Source organism: Tamandua tetradactyla, chromosome 2 (genome assembly GCF_023851605.1).
Source record: "Tamandua tetradactyla isolate mTamTet1 chromosome 2, mTamTet1.pri, whole genome shotgun sequence".
NCBI lineage: Eukaryota > Metazoa > Chordata > Mammalia > Pilosa > Myrmecophagidae > Tamandua > Tamandua tetradactyla.
Window position 1 is genome coordinate 198,017,529 of NC_135328.1, and position 23,511 is coordinate 198,041,039.

The 23,511-nt window shown below is 41.0% G+C and overlaps 2 protein-coding genes across 3 annotated transcripts in view; both read left to right on the forward strand.

The window, feature by feature from the left end:
• Positions 1-17,677, forward strand: part of DNAJC8 (DnaJ heat shock protein family (Hsp40) member C8) — a 30,801-nt gene extending 13,124 nt beyond the window's left edge. For both annotated transcript variants that reach the window (XM_077150627.1, XM_077150628.1), the window contains 6 exons: positions 8,076-8,142; positions 8,648-8,742; positions 10,359-10,430; positions 14,709-14,800; positions 15,696-15,771; positions 16,846-17,677. In XM_077150627.1, coding sequence (XP_077006742.1) covers positions 8,076-8,142; positions 8,648-8,742; positions 10,359-10,430; positions 14,709-14,800; positions 15,696-15,771; positions 16,846-16,968 — 525 coding nt within the window. In that variant the 3' untranslated portion in view covers positions 16,969-17,677. The remainder of the gene's footprint in view (positions 1-8,075; positions 8,143-8,647; positions 8,743-10,358; positions 10,431-14,708; positions 14,801-15,695; positions 15,772-16,845) is intronic.
• Positions 17,678-22,346: 4,669 nt separating this feature from the next.
• Positions 22,347-23,511, forward strand: part of PTAFR (platelet activating factor receptor) — a 28,193-nt gene continuing 27,028 nt past the window's right edge. Inside the window, exon 1 of the mRNA XM_077150637.1 lies at positions 22,347-22,612. Within this exon, the coding sequence (XP_077006752.1) occupies positions 22,539-22,612 (74 nt within the window). The 5' untranslated portion in view covers positions 22,347-22,538. The remainder of the gene's footprint in view (positions 22,613-23,511) is intronic.

Consider the following 23,511-nt stretch of genomic DNA (forward strand, 5'->3'; position numbering starts at 1 on the left):
GAGGTTTATACCCCGGGACTCATGTGTGACCAAAATTTAACTTTTTTTTCTTTTAGCTTAAGAGTTATGTAACTGTTCTTTTAAAAAAAACATAATGACTTTAAAATCTTAGATAATTTTTTTTTTTTTTTTTTTTTTAGAGGGAGGAAGGGAAGGAAAGACAGAGAGAAGGAAGGAAGGATGGAAGGAAGGGAAACATCTTTAAACATTTTCTTGTTTTATTGTATTTTGTTTGTTTGTTACATGGGCTGGGGCCGGGAATCGAACCGAGGTCCTCCGGCATAGCAGGCAAGCACTTTGCCCGCTGAGCCACCGCGGCCCGCCCCAAATCTTAGATAATTTAATGACCATACCTTACCTGTGAACAGAATATCACAGCAGCTGCACCCTGCTCAGATATGGAAGTCCCTGAGTCAGGTTCCCCAAGCCACAGGCCTGGTTCTGGACACACTGAATGATAGTCTCAACAAGGTATTGCTGTACATCAGCTTCCCTGGCCTGGAGACCCATTGGACGCTGACAACATCAACTGTTCATTCCTAAGCTATGGTAGAAAGTAGGCCTTGCCCTCGTTGCTCAAGCTGTCCACTACTCTGGAGCACTTGTATCCTGGACAGGCCAAGGCTTGTGGACCTCAAGGCCTCCATGAGAATAGTAGGCAGAGACTGTCTGCTCTTCTGAGCTCCCCCTCTCCTGGTTATACCAAGGCAGCAGTTGCAACTTAGCTGCCACTAGCACTTCTGCAAGGAACAGGATCCTGGTAACTGGTCTCTGTGCCACTTTAGGATCCCCCAAATAATCTGGCTCTCTCCTCTCCCTACCTGAAGCTGAATGGTGGGATTAGCAAAAGCAAGGGTAAAAAGGGATTAGGAACTGCCCAAAGTGTTTTCATTCTGTGCCCAGCAGTCTCTAACCTTCCCTGCTCCTTGGTGGGTGACCCTCGTAAACAGTGTGTAGTTTCAAAATTGTCCTCTAATTATAAATGTAAATTTATTTCTTTAGATCATTATCTAAAGACCACCAGAAGGTTGATAGGCTGATAAAGGCTTTCAGTTTGCATCTGTCCTTGCTTCTAATTCCTAAAGAAGGGTAGAACCTGTAGTGCACAATTTCTTCCAGGCCCCAGGTATATAGCTCAAAAGTCTTTACTATAGGCAATCAGACAAGGAGATCTGCTTGCTTGTGTTCCTCCTATCGCCCCTCCCTTCTACCTCCCATGTTTCCAAGTCATCTTTCTTGCAAGAAGATATCTTGGTGAAGGATCTCCTATGTACCGGGTCAAGAGTTGACTTTGGGGTGGGAGGATTGAAGCAAAAAATGTTGGTGCCCATGTGAGTCCCCATTAGATGTGTCTCTGATACTGTCCCTCATCATGCTGGGGAGACAAGCATTGATGAGAACTCAACCAGAAGCCTGAGGGGGCTGACAGGGCCCCTGACCTGCCTGTTTTCCTTGGTGTGCGCCTCAGCTTTGCAAAGAGCCACCCTAGGCCCCAGATGACCACGTGCGTGTGAGCTCAGCTCAAGAACACTACTGTAACCCACAACCCAATAAAATTCTGAGGTAGAAATGCTGGTCTCTGGTGTTTTGGTGCTTGGTTCCTAAGGATATAATGATAGCTTGGAAAAGAAAGGAGATGATGATGGTAACAGGAAGAGTCAGGGCCTGAAGGAAAAGAAAAAAGATTCTCTCTAGCCCCTTAATTAAGAGGTAGAAGTAAAAGGTAGAATAATAGAGTTTATCTGGAGTCATGGCTTCTAGGAAAAAACAAATCAAATGATTCATAGCAATATTTTTTTCATTATTTAGAGAATACTTTATTAGTTTCTGTAATCAAACCCATGTTGATAAGATCTTACATATTTAATACAGTGTTACCCCTGTACAAATGGAAAAAAATAAGTTTAATGTTGTTAGAGCAATATGGCTGTTAATTTTTGTGCAATGCTAACTCAACGTGGTATAACTGGGATACTTTTTCCAAAGTTGACCGTACAGCTAAAGTTTCCAAAAATTCAAATTATATATATATATATATATATATATATATTTAACTGTATTTATTTATATAAAAAAATAGCAGTAGGTTATGCATCAATAGCCTCAACAGCTTTTCCAGGTTCTGCAGTCAACTGAACAAAATTATAGCAACATCCAGCATCTGTTAAAAAAAAAGAAAGTTTCTGAGAGGTGATCATGGTGATGAATATATAACTATGTGATGATATTGTAAGTTGTTGTTTATATACCAAAAATGGAATGATCATATAGTAAAAATGTTCATGTTTGTATGTTTGAAAAAAAAAGAAAAGTAAAAAACAAAAATCCCAGAAAACAGCAAGTTCTTTTACTGTTATAGTGCCTGGCACCATTTCTTATTAGCTTCTCAATCATCATCTGGAAAGAAAAAAATTCTAGAATAATGTGATTAAAAACAGGTCTGACCAGTGCTTGCCTGACCAGACAACTGGGCATCATCACCTGGCCAAGTTGAAACCAGAACCTAACCTACAGCATGGAGCAAGAAAGCAGTGGAGAGACTGAAATGAGGCATCATTCACTTTGGAGGGCTGGTTCAGAAGTGCTTGGCTGAAACAGAATTGAATGCCAGATCCTAGCTACCTTGTTAGCTTTGAAGGCTTCCCATCATTTTACAAGATGAGAGGTTAGGTTTCATCTCCGCTGTTCATATGAACGCTTGTTTTAAAAATGTCAACAGTTTATTTCTTCTAGTTTCCCTCCCATGGTTCACTAGGCTCTGAATATACAGACTTTAAGCTTGAGAAAAGATTTTGCAGGTGACTTGAATTTGCATTTTAAATAGTTAGGAAGTATCCAGTTCTGTTTTTGTTTTTGTTTTTAAATAAAAAGGTTACCTATCATCACACTGTAGATTGACTCCATGATACCAGAATCTCACTTTAATCTTCTCTTTTGAATAGATTTATGTGACCTAAATTGTTCTTGTTCCTTATCACAGCTAAAAACAGAATCCTTGGTTTTTAGGAAATGCTAACAGCGTATTTTACTTGGCAGTCGTTTGGCAATATGGTATAGATTCTGCTTAATGAAACTCTTTTTTGATTAAGCATTTGCATGAATGTTAGTGCTTTGAAGTCAGTTAAAAGTGCACATTATAAATAGAGAAGCAAGAACAACCTATCATACCTAACAGGGATCTCTGAGAATTTTTATACTGAGACTATATGTAGATTTCAGTTCTGTGTTTCCTGTAAGTTGATCAAAATGTCCAAAAAAATGATTAAAACTGTTTGTATCTTTGTATATATTTATTACTTGATGTAATAAAGCTTAATTTTCATTAACAACCACAACAAAAAACAGGTCTGATAGAGTATGGTCACTACTACATATAAAAACAGGTACAAGATATTTTACATTTCACAGAGGTATGATACAGAACTGTCCTACATCTGTAATACTAGGGGATACAATTAAAAAGGCATTATTTGAGACTTGATTGTACTTTTCCAGCAGAGGGCCCAAAGAATGGTGTGGCACTGGTGAAGAAATGTCGTAACGATTTTTTTATCTTTACCACATTGCAGTAATTTCATCTTTTACTAAGTTAAATGAATAACCAAAAGATACATGATTTAATATAAAGATTGCTTTTTGAAAGTTCTCCAGGAAAAAAGATCCCATTCTAATGTTTAATAACTTGAGCTACAAAATTTTATAATAACATTTTTAATTGTGAAATATAAATACAAAGAAGAGAAAGAAAAAGCAGTAATTTTCAAAGTATACTTCAAGTAGTTTTAGAACAGAATTCAGAGTCTGTTATGGGTTACCATTCCACTATTTCAGATTTTTCCTTCTAGCTGCTCCAAAATACTGGAGGCTAGAAGAAATACCAGTAGTCATACTCATTTGTTAAATCCTGTTTTCTCTGTTATAACTCCTTCTCCTTTGATCCTTCTCCCAATCTATGGGAATCTTTAGGGAATGCCTGTTAAGACTTTTTCATGTTGAAAGGGGTGTTGACAGTTAAGGATAGGGGGATGTAAGTAGTTGATAGTCTTGGAGAGGCTGGTCTTTCTGGGTTTCAGGATTTATCTGGCCTAGAAACCCTCTGGAAATGATAGATTCCAGGAAAGCAAACTTAGTGCATGACATTGTAATAGAGTCTCAGTTTGAGCCCTAGGTGTTCTTAAGAGTTAACAGGAATGATGTTGATTGGGGGTTTAGCAAACCATGGCAATTAACACTATTTAACTGAGGCTTGCATTAGAGTAGCCTCCAGAATAGCCTCTTTTTTTTTTTTTATTAATTAACGGAAAAAAAGAAATTAACCCAACATTTAGAAATCATACCATTCTACATATGCAATCAGTAATTCTTAACATCATCACATAGATGCATGATCATCGTTTCTTAGTACATTTGCATCGGTTTAGAAGAACTAGCAACACAACCGAAAAAGATATAGAATGTTAATATAGAGAAAAAAATAAAAGTAATAATAGTAAAAACAAAACAAAACAAAACAAAAACCTATAGCTTGGATGCAGCTTCATTCAGTGTTTTAACATGATTACTTTACAATTAGGTATTATTGTGCTGTCCATTTTGAGTTTTGTATCTAGTCCTGTTGCACAGTCTGTATCCCATCAGCTCCAATTACCCATTATCATACCCTGTTTCTAACTCCTGCTGACATATTCCAAGTTTATTCTCGAATGTTGATTCACATCATTGGGACCATACAGTATTTGTCTTTTAGTTTTTGGCTAGACTCACTTAGCATAATGTTCTCTAGGTCCATCCATGTTATTACATGCTTCATAATTTTATCCTGTCTTAAAGCTGCATAATATTCCATCGTATGTATATACCACAGTTTGTTTAGCCACTCGTCTGTTGATGGACATTTTGGCTGTTTCCATCTCTTTGCAATTGTAAATAACGCTGCTATAAACATTGGTGTGCAAATGTCCGTTTGAGTTTTTGCCCTTAATTCCTTTGAGTAGATTCCCAGCAATGGTATTGCTGGGTCATATGGCAATTCTATATTCAGCTTTTTGAGGAACCGCCAAACTGCCTTCCACAGTGGTTGCACCATTTGACATTCCCACCAACAGTGGATAAGTGTGCCTCTTTCACCGCATCCTCTCCAGCACTTGTCATTTTCTGTTTTGTTGATAATGGCCATTCTGGTGGGTGTGAGATGATATCTCATTGTGGTTTTGATTTGCATTTCTCTAATGGCCAGGGACATTGAGCATCTCTTCATGTGCCTTTTGGCCATTTGTATTTCCTCCTCTGAGAGGTGTCTATTCAAGTCTTTTTCCCATTTTGTAATTGGGTTGGCTGTCTTTTTGTTGTTGAGTTGAACAATCTCTTTATAAATTCTGGATACTAGACCTTTATCTGATATGTCATTTACAAATATTGTTTCCCATTGTGTAGGCTGTCTTTCTACTTTCTTGATGAAGTTCTTTGATGCACAAAAGTGTTTAATTTTGAGGAGTTCCCATTTATTTATTTCCTTCTTCAGTGCTCTTGCTTTAGGTTTAAGATCCATAAAACCACCTCCAATTGTAAGATTCATAAGATATCTCCCTACATTTTCCTCTAACTGTTTTATGGTCTTAGACCTAATGTTTAGATCTTAGATCCATTTTGAGTTAACTTTTGTGTAGGGTGTGAGATATAGGTCTTCTTTCATTCTTTTGCATATGGATATCCAGTTCTTTAGGCACCATTTATTGAAGAGACTGTTCTGTCCCACAGAATAGCCTCTTGACTCCATTTTATCTCTCTTAGCCACTGATGCCTTACTTTATTACACATCTTTTGGTAAGGAATGCATTGTCAATCCTATGGTGCCAGAGCCAAACTCATCCCTGAGAGTCATGCCCCACATTGTCAGGGAGACTTTCCCCCTGAATATTATGTCCCACATAGTGGGGAGGATAATGATTTTCCTTGCAGAGAGAAAGGACACATGAGCAACAAAAGAGGTTTTCTTGAAGCATCTGTTAGGCCTTGTTGTAGGTAGTCTTAGCTTCTCAGCTGCAGAAATAAGTTTCATAAGGCAAGCCTCAGAATTAAGGGCTTGGCCTCGTTTCTTGGGAATCTCCAGTGGTTGAGAGGGAACCCTGATTTTCCAGATGGGAGAGTTTAATTCCATTCTTTTTTTTTCCTTCGGATCCTCAAAGGACTCTACCAATACTTTATAATTATCAGTTCACCATAGTCTGAGATGTATCCAGGTATTACATTAAGCTATACAGAATTACAACGCCTTGTTCCTATTCTGGACTCCAGGTTGTTTTATGATAACATTTTTAAAAGCCTTCCAGTTTTGACAACTGAGTAATCCCCAACTTTTTCCCTGTGAATTGAATAATTGTTCTCCCTGTAATCTGCCTTTGCAAATTGCATTTCCTAAATTCCTACGTGCATTTCACAACTTTTTTTTTTAATTTTTCCAATTTCTTTACACACACACACACACACACACACACACACACACACACACACACACACACACACACTCTCTCTCTCTCTCTCTCTCTCTCCTTGTTTGGTAGGACCTGACCAGTGCTGAATATAATTCTCAACTCCTGCATAATATACTTGTAAATATCCAGTGTTACACTTGCTTCTTCAATACAGTAATTGCTTCCACATTGCTAACTCATAATCATCTTCTGATCTGCTAAGATTTTTTTTCATGCTTATCTACTCAGTCATTTCCTATTATTATTATTAACTTTAAGCCTTTTTCCCTTCCTGATTTCTACCCTGTATTTATGTTCACCTTTTTTTTTTTCCTTTTTCTAAAATTTGAAGTTTCCTAATGTAGTACATTAGCAGTCTTTCCCAATTTAATAAGCAGGCATTCGAGCCCTTAGTCAAAACAACTTTTTATGTTGCCATGTGGAAAACTCAATAAGGGTTCTTAATGAGTCATTTGTATGGTCTGATGGTTAAGGGTGTGGGTTATAGAGTGACATGACTTGAGTTAAAATCTTGGCCTTACCACTTAACAAGCGATGTGAACTTGGGCAAGTTACTTTCCTCCTTCTTGTATCTGTTTGCTCATTTCTAAAATGCAAATAATAGTGCCTACCTGATGGGGTAGTGATTAGTGAGGATCACTAATAAGGATTAAGTGAGATAATAAACAGTAAGTGCTTATACCCTCAATATATGCTAACTAGGATTGTGTTTTAGACATTATGCTAAGTACTTACTTGCAATATTTCATTTTATCCTTATAACAGCGCAGTTAGATGTACCTAGATATGGTACTCAGACTAGGTAGATATTTGTACCTTGTATTGTCCCATTTACAGAGGAGGAAATTGAGGTGGAGATAGGTTAAGTGAGTTGCTCAAAGTCTTATACCTAGTTAGTGATTGGGATTGGAGTTAGAACCCAGGATTCTGGCTCCAGTAATGCTAGACTTAGCATTAGATTTCCACTTGCTATTATCCCCCTGACACAGTTCCCTTGTCCTAAATAGTTGGTTTCTATCTGCTACTGACAGTAGTCAGTGGTTTTTAACCCTGGCTGTGTGACTCACCTGTCAGGGTTTTTTTTTTTTAAACTTTTTTATTTTGAAAAAAATTACATTTAAAAAGAAGACCAGAACAATGAATACCATATACCCACCACTTACATGTAACAGTTTGATTCATTAACTGTATATTTTTGACTGAATCATTGTAAAGTAAATTATGGACACTGTGACACTTCACCCCTATCAGCGTGTGTCCTCTATTAGAATAGACATTTACTTATGTGGTTGCTTATCACACTAACAAATTTAACAATACTTCTTTACTATCGTACCCAATCTAGTAGAGGTTTTAAAAAGTACAGATGCCACTTACCTTTTGGTGCTTGAATTTTGTTAAAGACCAGTACTTCTGTGCGTTTATGAGATTTAATAATTTTTTAAAAATGCTTTTGGCTGAGATAGTCTTTTCTTTTTTTGCCACAGAATACCTTGGTGCTTTTGGTTATAAAGAGAGATAGTGCAGGCCAATAGTGACTCAGTGTTCTTCTTATTGACAGACCTAACTTTTCTGTTATTGCAGTTGTCCATATTGGTGCATCCTGACAAGAATCAAGATGATGCTGACCGAGCACAAAAGGCTTTTGAAGGTATTTGTACATTTACCTGCTTATGAGTCATATATTGTCAATGCTAGAGACTGTTTGTTGTCCTGGATCAAGAAAGGAGTGTTATAGTTTTGTCCTCAGGTCATGAAAAAGCTGTGGTTTTCAGTAGAACAGTTGTCCTTCCAAAGCACAGTGTTGCTGTTTAAGAAGTAGACCTTAACTTTGTTTTGTTAAAACATTTATGTGCCAACAAAGACTGTTATTGCATAGGATCTTTTTTTCTTTTGAACATAAAAAATATTGGAAATATTTTATCTCTGAATTAACTCTAGATTTGGTGTATTTAGTCTTGTGTACATAATTTTTTCCAAGGCTCTCAAGGAAAATCATTGCTATAGTTGATTGTTTTTTAGTTTAACAACAGTAAATAATTTGACAAAGAAGGGAATGCTTTTCAGACAGCACAAATCCATTTATGATGCCTGAGTATAGTTCAGACTTTCAGAGGGTGTTTGCAGAAACAGTTAATTTCAATGTTTTGCATTAGCTGTGGACAAAGCTTACAAGTTGCTACTGGATCAGGAACAAAAGAAGAGGGCCCTGGATGTAATTCAGGCAGGAAAAGAATACGTGGAACACACTGTAAGTATTTATAGTACTGCTGTGTAACAGGAAGTATCAGCAAGCCTTGGGCACCTTACAGGAGGGTATAAATGGTAATATAGCAATACCTGTTGGCTTAAGTTGTGACCATTTATGTGGTCTTCACCACTTTGTTGTGGTAGTCACAAGTATTGTGTATCTACAGTTTTACTCCACCACAGGAGCTCAGGGAGAGGAATGGCTAGGACACTACTCCCACCTCTTTCCCTACCAGTCCTGTCTTGTGTGGAGGGAGCTTTTCTTGCCTCTCATCACATGTTGCCACCTTACTCCATTCTGAGAGTGGAAAAGTGGAGCAGCTGTGGTGATATGTGACCCTTATTTTTATTCTTGTCCCTGTCCCTATGAAGGATTTGGAACACGGGGTTGAGGAAGGAGATATAAGTAAATTGTTTTAAAAAAAATAGAAGGTACATGACTTAACAATATCAGGGATGGGAAGGACTTGAGAAAAGAAATTCAGTTATAGCTGGCATTAATTTTTGCTCTTGAGGGGCATTACTTAAATCTCTTGAGTAATGAAAAATGGTAATATGACTTGGTGGAGGTAAGAAATGTCTTTGTTTTAATTTTTAATTTGTTGGGGCAAGAATCTCAAGGCCCTTATAGCTGTTTCAGAGTCAGTGATATGAATAAATCAGTCCGGAGTGAATATGGATATGACCTTTCCTTGGAAGAGCTGTGGATTCTGAAACATGTTTATAACCAATAATAAGTCCAGCCTAGATGAGGAAAATGAGGAGCAAAAAGAGAAGTCATAGGGCCATAACTCTATCCTGCTGGTCATGTATTGGCAGTCGCATTTGTAGGTTCAATCATGATAGAAATCAGGAAAGTATCTAACAGTTTCTCTTTAAATCATTGTGGTAGCAATGCCCTTCCTTTGTGTTTTGCCTGCAAAAGGGCCATCCGTAGGTTTCCTGACCATAAGGGGGCAGTAGGGTCTTTGAGATTAGAAGGCACTTGCTGGCTTCTTGCTGGTTTGATAGACTGAATAGTTATTTAATGGAATAAAGTCACTCTTGTTTGGATGGTCATTTTAAATTTTGTTGGGATCTCAGCGGTAGCCAAAGTGATAAAACATCATTTGATGTGATGTGAAAATTATTGATTTAAAGGAGTCAAATTACAAATGTCAAGAATGCAGTTGTAGAAATGCAAGAAAAATACTATTTATCCTTAATGCCACAAATTCTTTAACTTCTTGTAAAACTTGACAAGCATATTCTCTTTGCTATAAACGCATAACCACAAGCTGTGAAAGATAAATGGTTAATCTGTTCAGCATATCAAAGGCTCTTTGGATCTGGCATTGATCTGAGGAGTTGAATACAACCCCCAGCTGGTTCCCTTTCTGGTAGATTGGATTTTAGGTGTGGATAGGAAAAAGACCAATGGTTCCTAGTTTTTCTTGATGCATTGCTGTTTGGGGGGTAGAAAGGGAGAGAAGGGGCTCATCTTTTTTTTTTTTTTTTAAATACGAATTTTTGTTAAAATCTAATATACCTACAGAGAAAGACACATATGCATATAGCTTGATAGATACCTGAAAGTGTGAGTGCTCATCTTTTGATTGAAAAAAATTTTTTTTTTAGGTGAAAGAGCGGAAAAAGCAATTAAAGAAGGAAGGAAAACCTATAAATGTGGAAGAAGATGATCCTGAATTGGTGAGTTAAGTATGGGAAAAGCCACCGTATCTGGTGCAACTGGGTACATTGATTGGTGAGTTAAGGATAGGGAAACCTAAGGAATGATGCATATATGCCCTAAACTTTTTTTTTTAACTTAAAATAAATTTAAGTGTACATTCATTCATGCTTTTTTATTTTCAGTCATCCTTTTTAGGATATAAGGCTATGGCCTTTTTGGTTAGAGTTATCAGTTGATTTTAATTTATAAATCAAAACACATACAAAATATCTCTAGTTTCTACCTTTAATTTCTTTTGAAGTACTTTGAAACAAAGCAGACCAAGAGCAATATCCTAGATATTTATGATTCTCTTTCCATTTTTTCTCGATATGTCTTACCTGAATCTAATTCTTCAGCAGTTATTTTTAGGGCTCATGTTTATTGAATCTTTCTTAAAGCATTTAACTTAGTTTTCAAAGAAACAATAAGCATTTATTTTTATAACCACATTAATCAATTTCTGTGATTTTTTAATTACATAATTACCATAGTAATTACAAATGGCATAAATAGCTTTGAGGATGATGACAGCTGACCCCTGGTAAACAGCAGATGGCTGTCTACTAGCCAGGTGATACTTTACAGAGAAAATGGAGAGCATCGGTTAATCCAGTGAAGTTGCTTTGTGTGGTAGATTGGTCTAGAGATCTGTTTAAATATTTTAGTCTAATTTCCTCACTAGCATGAAGTAAAGTCATCTTTATCTTATCCTGATTTAGGTCAGTGTTTCAATAATAGCAGCTAATTACACTGTTCTTAAAGGTTTACAGAAGAGATGCTGTCTCATAGGGAAACTTCCTTCTTGCAACTTCTTGGTTTAGAGATTTTGCTAACATTAAGTGGTCCCGTCTTCTGTGTGGTAACACTAAGAACTGTTAGGTCATCTTCCCTGTTAGCCACCGTTTTGGGGTTTCTGCCCTTCCAGTAATTTTAGTATTTTCTCCTCAGTTCTATTTTCTCTTCTCTTTAATTGCACTCTTTAGTCTTTTCTGAAGACTCTCACAAATAACTCCTTGGTTCTCCTAAGTTGTTGAGAATCCTAACTTTTTTTAATTGTCTTTTTTTTTTTTTTAATCGTAAAGGAACTCATGCCAATGAAAGAAAATCTGGAAAAAGGAGAGAATCAACTGTAACTGACCATCCATAAGAGTTAGGAATGTTTTTAAAGATATTGAAATATTTGTTATAGATACCTTCACTCTTTTGATATTTGTTCTTATTAAGGACAAGGGTTTGTCAGTGTTACTTTAACTGAGCAGTGCCTGGCAGGTAACAGCATTGAAGAGAAGTGATAGCAGGTTTGGGACTCCTTTCTTTACCTTTTTCTTTATTACTCTTTGCTCTGAATCCAGTTCTCTGATTTTAGGGTACAGGCTTTGTTAAGTCTGCTTGGTGGGTTATTTTCATTATTTCTTTGTATGTTTAAAATTCTTTGTATTTGGGAAAAACTTTTAAAGATACAGTAAGATTATAAGCTCTTTTTTGAAGATCTCTTCTAAGTAAAGAATTAAAAGCCAGTGGGGAATTGCTTTATATATGAATTAAAAGAGTTGAGCCAGGAAAACAAAAAAAAGCCAGTGGGGTAGGAACTGTGATTTTACTAACTTTGTATGACAGGGGCTGCTATGTCATATACCTTCACTTTTTTTTCTGCAATTCTAATAAATTCTAATCATCATCTCTGTTCTTACCTTTTTAAGACTATTATTATATAATGGTTTTACTAAAGGCTCTTTGCTTTTTTATTTTCTATCTGATCCTGTATTACCTGTTTCAGTCAGTGTAATAGATTGAATGAATATAAGTTGTGCTACGTAAAATGGAGACCCAAAATGATGATAGATGAAACAAGATAGAGATTTCTTTTCTCCTGTGTCATAGTCTTTGGGGAGGTGGTGTTGGGCTGCTGTGGCAGCTCTGTACTCTGTGTCATCCAAGGACTCAGTCCTCTCCTTTCCTTGTTGCCAGTAAGGATGTCGTCCCATCACTTCGTCTATGCGTCAAACAGCGGAATAGAGGAAGGTGGTAAGCCTACTTCTGAGAATGTACTAGGATATTACATGCATCACTTTTTCTTACATCCCTTTAACTAAAACTTAAGTTACATGACCACATCTAGTTACAGGGAAGTTTTCAAAATAAAGTGAGCATGTTTCTTAAGAGATTGTAGATGAAGGGAGAACAAATAATGTAGGGGGTGGACAGCCATTAGCTCCTGAGACTGGACAGCCTGATAGCACTTTTGTATCCCTAGTAACTAGCTCAGTGCCTGGCTCAGAATAGATAATTATAAAATATTTGTGAAAAAGAAAAAAGATGAAAGACCCTCACTTGTATAGCCAAGTGATTTTTTTTTTTTAACATTGGAATTCATTTTTTTAATAGACGGGTCTATATCACAGAGGATTATGATAATGAAACACTGAAGAATCATTAACCTATAAGATAAAACTCATTGTATCTTTTAAGACCTGTGCAGTCTGTTCACTGATTACATGACAGGTCTCACTTCCTGCTTCAGTCATGTCAAACATTATTTTGTGTGCATTTCTCTTTCTACACTTGCAATGTGACCTTTGTACTGTTGTTTCTATGCCTAATAATAATAGTTACCGTTCATTAAGTATCTCTTAGGTGCCAGGCACTGGACTATGAATCTTCTATGCATTGTCTGTCAACTAATCTTACCATCAGTTTTATTAATTAGGTACTGGTACCTCCATTTTATGAATAAGAAGTATGAAGGTCAGACAAGTTTGCCAAAAGTCACACAGTGCACAAAAGGAATTTGAATCCAGTTTTCTTTAATGCCAAAGATAAATGACTAAAACGCCATACTTCATTAAGCCCTAAAACTTACTTATCCAGCTGACAAATTCTCCCAACACCTCCACCTCCAAGGCAGTGTCCCTGTTCCTCCCTGCCCACCCCATCTGTAAGCATAGTTCATTACGCTCTCCGTGGTGGCAACCATGAACCTCACATATACTTCTATTTTATTTTATTAAAAATTAAAAAAAAAATTTACAAACAAGTACCACCCCTTCCCCCTTCCTCCTATTCCTCCTTCCCTTTGATTTGCTTTCTGTCTCTGCAGATTTGCTATTTCTACTCATCTCTTATAAGTGACATCATATGATTTTTGTCTGTGTATATATCTTACTTCATTCCATTTCATTCCATTGATATACAAATGGTCAACAGATAAATGAAAAGATACTCAGCATCATTAGCCATTAGGGAAATGCAAATTGAATCCATAATGAGATACCACTTCATACCTGCAGTGATGGCTATTATTTTTAAAATAGAGAGTGACAAGTATTGGTGAGGCTATGGAGGCATAGGAACCCTCCTGCATGTCTGATGGGAATGTATAATTGTACAGGTGCTGTGGAAAACAGTTGGGTGGTTCAGCAATCCCCAGTGAACTCAAAGCAGGGACTTGACAGGTATCTGTACAATAGCCAAAAGGTAGAAACAACCCAAGTGCCCATCAGCAGTTGAATGGACAAATAAAATGTGGTATATGCATGCCATGAAATATCTTCAGCCCTAAAATGGAATGAAGTTCTGACACATGCTACAACATGGAAGAACCTTGAAGATGTCATATTAAGCTAGACACAAAAGGATAAATATTGTCTGGTCTCATTACATGAAATAGCCAAAATATCTAAATTCGTAGAATCAAAAAACAGGTTACAAAGTATCTGAGGAGGGAATAGAAGTGGGAAATGGGGAGTTAATACTCAGTGGTTAATGCTTTTTGTGGTGATGGGAAAGTTTAAATCATGGGTGGTATTGATGGTGGTACAACATTGTAACTGTAATTACCAGCACTGACTTGTATAATTGAAAGTGGTTGAAATGTGAAATGTTATGTTGCATATGTGTTACCACTATAAAAATCTTAAAAAAGGAAAAATTATTTTTAGAAGCTCTTTTGTGGAAGGGGTCTTCCAGAATCTCAGGTGGTGGGACAGGGTGTAGAATTTTTTTCTTAGTGGATATTTTTAACTAGAGCAAAATTCTTATGTGTCATTTGCATGGTGAAAGTAGAAAATCTCATAGGTATGTGTGTTATTTGTCTCTCAAGAGAGAGTCAGCATCATTAAGTAGTTCTTTGAAAAATCTTTTTTTCTTGCCTGGTTCTGATCTACTTTACTCTTGGGTCCCATCTAAAAGTACTTGGTTCAAGGTACTGGTAAAATACTTAACTCTCTTTTCTTTTGTTCTTAATTTTCCTGTAGTTCAAACAGGCAGTATACAAACAGACCATGAAACTCTTTGCAGAACTGGAAATTAAAAGGAAAGAGAGAGAAGCCAAAGAGATGCATGAAAGGTACATACCAATTATGTTTATTGTTTTAAATCATATCTAAATACTTAGATTAAGCACTATTGCACTTTGGGTAATTTTCTAATGAAGGAATTATGTAGGGTAATACTAAAAAGACTTCAAATTATCTGAAATGGTCGATCTTTTAAGTCACAACGGTTAAAAATTCTCTCTGACTTTTGGGAAATATTGAATAGATCTTGTCCTTAGGGAGTTTATAAAAATCAAGAGTGCTGTGTGTTTTCTTCCTGATTTCCTGGAATGATAAAGGCAGAGTTATTAAGGCCATTGTTATTGAGGCTAGAACCGTTTGTGTGACTGGTTGAGCTCTGGTGAGTATGTAGTATCGTGTGATGTAAAATATTGGTTATTCTAAAATGTGATTTCCCTTGCTTATCAGAAATCTGGGGGTTAATTTGGTTTATATATTTTGTATTGTTGATTGGTAAATTTAGCAGTAAGTAGATTTTTCTCATTGAGTTTATTGCATGAAATGTCCTTGTTTTGGAGTAGGCTTTTGTCCAGTGAATCTCTTGAGTAAGAATCCCTGCGGTTATAAATGGCCATTCTGCTTAGTAGCTGGAGTAAGGTAGCCTGAATTCTTGATAAAGCTTTGTCACCGACAGCCTTCAGATAATTGTTAGCTGGGCTTTGGTTATCATATCTGTCTCTCTGTATAACAGGGTTATTTATACTTGGCCCCCTGTCTCATCTGTGTGTTTTAGAAAGAGATGTTCATTGAAGTCCTTTGAGCTCTTTGCAGACAACCATCTTTGTAGAACACTGTATGGAACAGATTTATGTTACATGCTTGCTTCTGTGGGGGAGACGCCTTCCTTGTATGGTTAGCACAATCTCTAAATATATAAATAGAACTATGATCTGGTTTTCTTCTTAGGAAACGACAAAGAGAAGAAGAAATTGAAGCTCAAGAAAAAGCCAAACGAGAAAGGGAGTGGCAGAAGAACTTTGAGGTAAATTTCCGAAGTGTCTAGGGACTCTTATCGTAGCGTAGAAACTTGGTGCCTGGGGCATGCCCCATGAACAGTCAGAGGGAATTAGGATCTGTGGGAAAGAATGGAAGCTTTGAAGAACGAGTTCTGGGTCCTTGCTCAGCTACAACAGTCTCTGTGGCCTTGGTCAAGGGCAGGGAGGATCCTTAAATAGTATTTTAGAGATTGTGGTAGTTGCAGCTGCCAAGTGAGCTCATGAGAAGTGGTTTGGACATTTGATTAAGTAGGTAAATGTGGAGTGATGCCTGCTTAGGTTAGGGATTTTGTAGTGAAAACCGTGGTTCTTGTGACCCCAGTGTCCAACCTGCAGAGAAACTTAATGGTTACTGAACGTGACTCCCTTTTGAGACCATTGTTGCATCCTTCAACTGACTTCACCAGTTTCCTGTATTCTGGCAATATGTGGTCTTTTCTGTAAAGTTTGGGGTTAGGGTCAGCTCACCAGAGGGGATGATTTTGTTTCTGTCCCATTTCATATATGAAAAAGAAAAGTAAATGGTTCCTTGATAAAGAGGTGGAGATCCTGTGGCCCTCTCAGCACAACTGGCTAGCTATTGAACTAGCTTTGGGGCATCCAAGTTTTGGGGAGTGGCATGAAGGTGTGTTGGAGAGAGTGGCTGTACTGCTGGCTAGTCGTATGGCCTTGAGTAAATGATTTCAACCTCTGAGTCTCGGTGCCATCATTTGTGAAATACTGGTGGCGGTACGCACCTTAGTTGGGCTTTTGTGAAGATAAGAAATAGCACAGATTAAACATCTAGTCCTGAAGTCCGCAACAAATGGCTGCTTCATTGTTGTGGTATTACTTGTTTTGCCCTTATCCTCTTCCAACCTGTGGCTCATCCTACCTTCTAGGGGTGATGTGACAGTTCCCTGGGTCCATGGAAGTGGGACAGAAACTTTGCTCTATTCTTCTCTTGGATTACTCCAGAGACCTGGGCCAGACTGGGCTGTGGGAGGGGTGGGTGACAGCGCAGGATCAGGCCTTTCCTCTCTTCACTAGCTTGCTCACCTCAGATGTTTTTTGGGGTTTAGGAAAGTCGAGATGGTCGTGTGGATAGCTGGCGAAACTTCCAAGCAAACACAAAAGGGAAGAAAGAGAAGAAAAACCGGACCTTCCTGAGACCACCAAAAGTAAAAATGGAGCAGCGTGAGTGACCTGAGGTCACAGGCGCAGAACCCTCCCTTGACTGCCTCCCCTCCTGCTTTGAAGGACTCATTTTTTCCTCACACCTCCACCCCAACATAGAGTAGTATTTGCTTTTTAGTCCGTTTTGTTTTCAATACAATTTAATATTGATCAGAGAAATTCTTTTGTACATTGAAATGAGGGGCTCAGTTTAAAAAAGACCTTTCCCCATCCCCTACCCCCAGAACAACCAGGATTGGAAGGTGCCAGTATTGGTGCTGCCTTCTGTTCTCACAGCCTGTAACTTAATGTTTTGTACTTCACTGAATTGTGATGGTTAGAAACTTCATATATACTTTGTGGAAATCATCTAATTAAATATGTTGCTTAAAATGGTTTTGCAGTGACTTCAGAAACAAGCCTGGCCCACCTTAGGAAGCCCCTTTCCTTCAGTTGCTTGCTTCTGGGCGTGGTATTCTTTGAAGCCCCAGATGAGATGGGAAGGCAGCGCGGGCAGACAGAACAATCACCTGATGCCCTGACACCCCATGGTGCTTGGCATGTGCCCTCCTGTCTGACTGACCAATCAGCGTGGCATGAGGCTCTGAGCCACCCAGACCTGTTTACTTTTCAAAGAGCTAGCCATCCTTCATCAAGTACCATTGTGTCCTAGGCTATCTGCATTCGTTAGTGATAATATTCTGTATGTATAATAAATTTTTATACCCAAGCCACTGATGTACTCTTCTTCAGGTGTTATTCCAAGAGTGGGTCCTTTGGCTTGGCCCAAGCCTGAAATGTTTTGAAGTTGGACAGACTGGGCTTCCTACCTCTTACTTGAGGCAGCTTAGTTTTTTCATTTACAAAATGGGAATATACATAACTGCAGCAGCATATAGGGAGAATTGGTGATGGCATGTGTAAGGTAACTACCATAATGCTCAGTGAGTGTTGCCAGTATACAGTTCTTTCTGTAAAATACTGATTGTGAGAATTAAATGGAATAATGTATGTAAAGCACCCAGCTCACCCGTAGTTTATACCCAAATGTTCTGCTTGCTATCGGATGAGACTGGTTCTTGGGAGGGGCATAAGGTGAGAAAAAGAAAGGTGACAACGAACTGGTGACTTGAAACCAGACATTTTGCTTTTTGCAATGTCAGTCTCGTAGTGTCAGTATACTTCATCTTGATTTACATCTCTGTGGGAGGGGACAAACTCTCAGGTATCTTATTCTTCCAAATTCAGCTGAGCATGTCTAAAACACAAATATGAAATAGGGCACAGGGTTAGGTAGGTGTGGCTCTGGTTGAAACTATTCCAAGGCCAAGGGCAATTTTTAGACACTGTGCAGGGTTGGTATGTGTCATGAGGTAATGCAGGGAGCAACAGCTATCATAATTCTAGTCTGGCAAAGTGACACCCCCTTTAGCATGTGCATGCACACATAAACTCTCGGAGGCTTCAGACGCTATGTTGTAACCATTCAGTTTAGCTTTCTTTGCAGCTCCTCAGGGTCACGCCTAGTCTTTGTCCTCAAGGAGGCTGTGCCAGCAATCAGCTAAAGATGTATTTATTCATTCAACTAATATGCTGGTCTGAGAACAAAAGGGTTCCTGCCACATGGCCTCTGCAGCTGCCTCATAATCCACTGGGCCACATGGACATTTGAGTGAATTGTACCTAGATCTGGAAAGGCACAGTGTTTCCACTGCCCGGAAGATAGGGCCCTTAATCCTGTTTTTAACAGTCAGGGATTGTTTTCCTGGAGAAAGTGACCTTTTTAAAGTTGGAACCAGGAAAATGATGCATCAGAAATGTTTCAGCTTCAAGAAATAATTGGCATGAACAAATATGGGAATTTTTGCTCACATAACAAGAAATCTGAGGCAGGCAGTTTCAAGTATTCTTCATGAGCAGCTTGATATCACCAAGGAACCAGGCCCTTACTGTGCTTCTCCAAGCCCCTCAGGAGGGCTCGTCATCTTGGGTTGCAAGAAGGGTGTGCCAGTGCCACACTTCATACCAACTCCCAAGCAGAAGTCATCCAGGAAGCAAACTATTTTCCCAAAGATCTGTTGGCCAGAAAATGGGTCACATGGCCACCTCTAAGGGAGGAAAGTGGCAAGGGAGAATGGGTGGATCAGAGATCAAGCATTATTCATCCCCTAGGGCTGGGCACCTGCCGTTTCCAATAAAATAAGGTTTTATTATCAAGGAAAGGAAGGAGAATGGTTGCTGGGGGCAACTAGTTGTCTGGCACAAGCAGGTAGGATTTGAGGGAAAGATGTTTCAGTCAGAGGGAACAGCATATGTAAAGGCGCAGAGGTGAAAGCATGGCCCAATTCAGGGAATTTGAAGTAGTTTGTAATTCCTAAAGCATAGAAGTGGTATGAAATGAAACCAGGGAGATCATAATGTCCTACTAAGGAACTTTAATTTTAGTCAGAATATTACATTTTCCCAGATTTCCCAAAATTTTCCTTTTGCCTTTCTGACACATTTTTAGCACATTTTAGACACCAGCCCACCTGGAAGATCGGATCATCAGTGGCCCCAGCCCACTGTCGTACTGGGGGCACTCTTTTCAGTGATGACCTGGCTTGGGAGGAGGCTGTGTTTTAGGCACTCAATTGAGGCGGCCTTAGTCAAGACTGGCCTCTAGGGCAGGACAAGGGCTGTGGCAGCTTTTGTATCCCCTTTGCCCATGCATGGGTGAAGGAGAACTGTTGCAGAAAAGGCCCGCTGGAGGAGCTCGCCCCCAGAGGGCCCGGAGAGAGTGAAAAGTCGGTGAGCCACTTCACTCTGCTGTGAATGATGGAGTGGCTCGCCACCACTTCCACACCTCCCAGGGCACAGCCAGCTGCTGCCAGTGGGCCTACTGTGGGCAGAGGTGAGATGGAAGGAGCCAAATAGGGTTAGAATCCTGGTGTTTGGGTAGGCACCTTCAACTCAGCCTGAGCTTCCTCATGTGAAATGTGGGATCTCTTTAAAATCAGATATAACTGCTGAAGCACCAGTTGCCGCCTTTGGCAGTCCAGCCATGCTGAGCCTTTCCGGTGGCCCCCTGTCCCCCCCATCCTTTCCTGTGGCTGTGGCCTCTCAGTGGCTTCCTGAAGCAGCTAAGCCTGGCCTGACCTTTTGGCTCCTCTGGTTTCTCTGGGGCCCCGGGGAAAGTAGAAATGAGGGGGAGACTGCTGATGAGACTGGAGCTGCTCTGAGAGCAGAACTTCCAAGAAGCAGAATTTGTCCCCTCTCCATTTTCTTCCCTTTCCCTCTACTTCCCTAACCCCTGTCCTGGCACATCTGGCTCATCAGCCCCCTTGCTGGAAGTTATCAGTGATTCTCACATCATTGGAATAGGGGTTGACAGCTTTGCCCTGGGTATTTTGGGATGAGCACTGGGCCTGGAGTCACCTTCCTAGCTGCTCTGCCAATGACTTGTAACCCTGACAAGTCATTGCACCTCTCTGGACTCTCTAGCTCCCTCTTCTTTGCTAAAATGGGGGTGAAAATACCTAATTCATCCCTGTTCCATAAACTCTAGTGAGATTTTGTTTATTGTAAAAACAAAACATCTTGCAAACTGAGGCAAGATGCCCGCATTTGGTGTCAAGCAGACTGGAATTTGGATCCTGGCTTCACTACTGATGGAGAAACCTTGCACAAGCCTTGAAACTTCTCTGAGCCTCAGCTTCCTCATCTCTTGAATGTGCTGTCCCGAGGGTAAGGAGCTCAGAGAAACCAGATGCCCAGCACAGCTGGGTGCTCAGTGGGTGCTCCTCTCCATCCTCCCCACCCCTGACGGGTGCTCCATGAATTGGGTGAAAACACAGAGGATTGAGGACACCTGGGAAACCTATTAAAAATACATTCTCTGGTGACCCTTAAGATTCTGATTTAGCATTCGGGATGGCGTATGTGTGGACAGTGTGTGTTTGGAGGCTCAGACAGCTGAATTTTTAACAAGCTCCTAGGAAATTCAGCCAGGATTGGTGCCACCAGTTAGAATGAGCCAGGCCTCTAGGGGGCGGAAGGGTAGAGCTTGGGGTTCCTGCCCAGCAAAGATGTCAGTATCTCCACCCACACCTACAGTTCAGTGGGGCAGCCATCCTCAAGGTGTGGGGGTAGGTAAGGATACCTAAAGAGAGCCCCCAGGTGATGATTAAACTTCCCTCTCCCCAGTCCCTGGTTCCTGCAGGAGTCCCCTCCCTGCCTGCTCCGTTCCAGGCTCCATGGACCACCTATGTTGGAATCACTTTGTGAAAAATTCATTTCCTGGACCTCACCACCAGCTTGGCTGAATCAAAATCTCTGGAAGTAGAATCTGAAAAACTGATTTTTTTTTTAACCTTCATTTTTTATTAAGTTCTCCAACTGAGTATACTGTTTCATCACAATTTCAGACATTACTTTAGGGGGTGGGAAAAGGATTTGATCCCCAAACTCTGGGACATTGGGTAGGAGTTTGGATGAAGTGATTTTCAATGACTGAATTTCTGCTCTGTGCCAGGCATCATGCTAGATACAAAGGAGGAGTATTGTGTTCCCGTTACAGACCCAGGAAACCATGGAGGCAGTGGCCAAACTGAATGCTACTTAGGCCATGGCCCAGTTTGCTTGCTTCTGTGGTTTGACACCTCTCCTCCCGGCTGAGTCTGACCAGATATGCTGGTGAGAATGGGGTGAGGGGTGGCGGTAGAGATCGGGAGTAATTTTCACCACAGGTCATGGTGGTGAACAGCCCTAGGCTTTTGCCAGAATTAAGGTCCTTTGTCTCAGTTAGACTAGGGACTCCTGAGAGCAAGGGTAAGTCTTCAGACCAGAGGCTCGTGAGGGCAGGGATGGCGTGCCTCCCCGTCAGACAGGGCTGGTTTCAGCAGTCAGGGCAGAATGGGCATCCCTGAAGGCCTCTCCTTGGCTGGGGCAACGGTGGGCAGGCCCTCATCTCGCTCATGGGACTGTGTCTTCCTGTGGGCAAGGCTGGCTGTGTGTCCACTCAGGCAGGGGAGCCTTCTAAGGCAGCACAGCCAGCTTGGGGGCTGGCTGGAGTCACGGCTGTTTCTTCCCCATCAAATTGTGGGCTTCTGATGTGAGGGGTGTATCCCTCCTTAGATTGGGGGCACCCAAGGACAAGGGTATGTCCCCACTCAGACTGGGAGCTCCTGAGGTCAGGGTTGGGAGCTCCTGTTGGGCAGGGCCCATCTCCCCCTTAGCCAAGGGGCACAGTTCCTCGCTTATCTGCGAGTCCAGGCCCGGCCGTTCCTCCCAGAGAGGCTCAGGGTAGGGTGGGACGAGCCCTGGGTTGTGGGCTGAGTGGATGTGCAGGGACATTCTTGGCTGGACATGGATGTTCCCAGTGATCTCAGGGTGGGAGAACCTAGGTTGGGGTCAAGGAGTGAACTTCCCGGCTGCAGATGCCCTCCCCACCCAGCAGAGCTGGCAGGCGGGCCTCTCCTAATTCTTCATCCTGCCACTGCCGAGCAGAGATTGGAGCCCTGAGCAACGTGAGTCACACACCTAGGCCCGGGCCTGCCTTCGGCCTCCTTGCCGCTCCCTGCCCTGCTTCCTGAGTTCCCAGAGAGGCTGTCCAGGAAACATGCTCCCAGTGCCCCCCACCTCCCCTTCTGCTCCATTGTCACCTCCTAGACCACTGCCCTCACTGCTTCTCAGGTAAGAGGCTGGTGGCCTGGGTGAGAGGGTCAGGTTTGGCTGCTTTGCGTCTCTGCCCTGCAGAATCCTTGAGGCTGCTGAGGTCCTGAAGGGGTCTGCAGGGCGTCCGGCTGGCTTGGGTTAGGTCTGCTCTGCTCCCTTCCACACCCTCATGGCCACGCAACACACCTGCATCAGCCGCACACTCAGCGCAGGTCCTTTTCACCCCGCCTAGACATTTAACACACACTCTCACCAACAGACAGAATTCCTTCACACATGACACGAAAAGCACACCCTCGCCACCCACTGGCACGCTCCATGGCCCATCACAGTCATGTAACCCACAGACACAACCCGTGACCCTTCACCACACATAGTACACAAACTGTCGCCAGCTGACACAACACCCTGCCTACAGCATGAAGCCACATCCTTACAGGCACAAAGCTCGTGCAACAGCACACGACTCCTCATGGCACACAACCAGCCAGACACGGAAGCCCCCGTCCATTCATCACAAACAGACCTGCTCCATGTAGACATACGGACATCCTCCCTTCCACACGCACGCACACACACTCACAGAATAACACAACCACCCTTATAGATCACTGGAGCCCCCTCAGCCCCCAGATTCCCCAAATCCTTGGGTTTAACCAGGGCAGGGGCTGGGACCCAGCTAGCACCACCATCTTCGTGTCTCACCTCCCCCCTCACGTACTTTTTGTGGGCTGAGCGGGAGAGGCAGGGACAGGAGTGGGGCCAGGGGACCCGGCCGCATTAGGGAGCATGGTGTGAAAGGCTGCCTTTCCCAGGGCTGCTTCCTCTGGCCCTGGGAGTTGGCATGCTGAATAATTTTTAAAAAGAAGGAAAAAAAAAGCTAACATTTATTGCTTGCCTTCTCTGAGCTAGACACC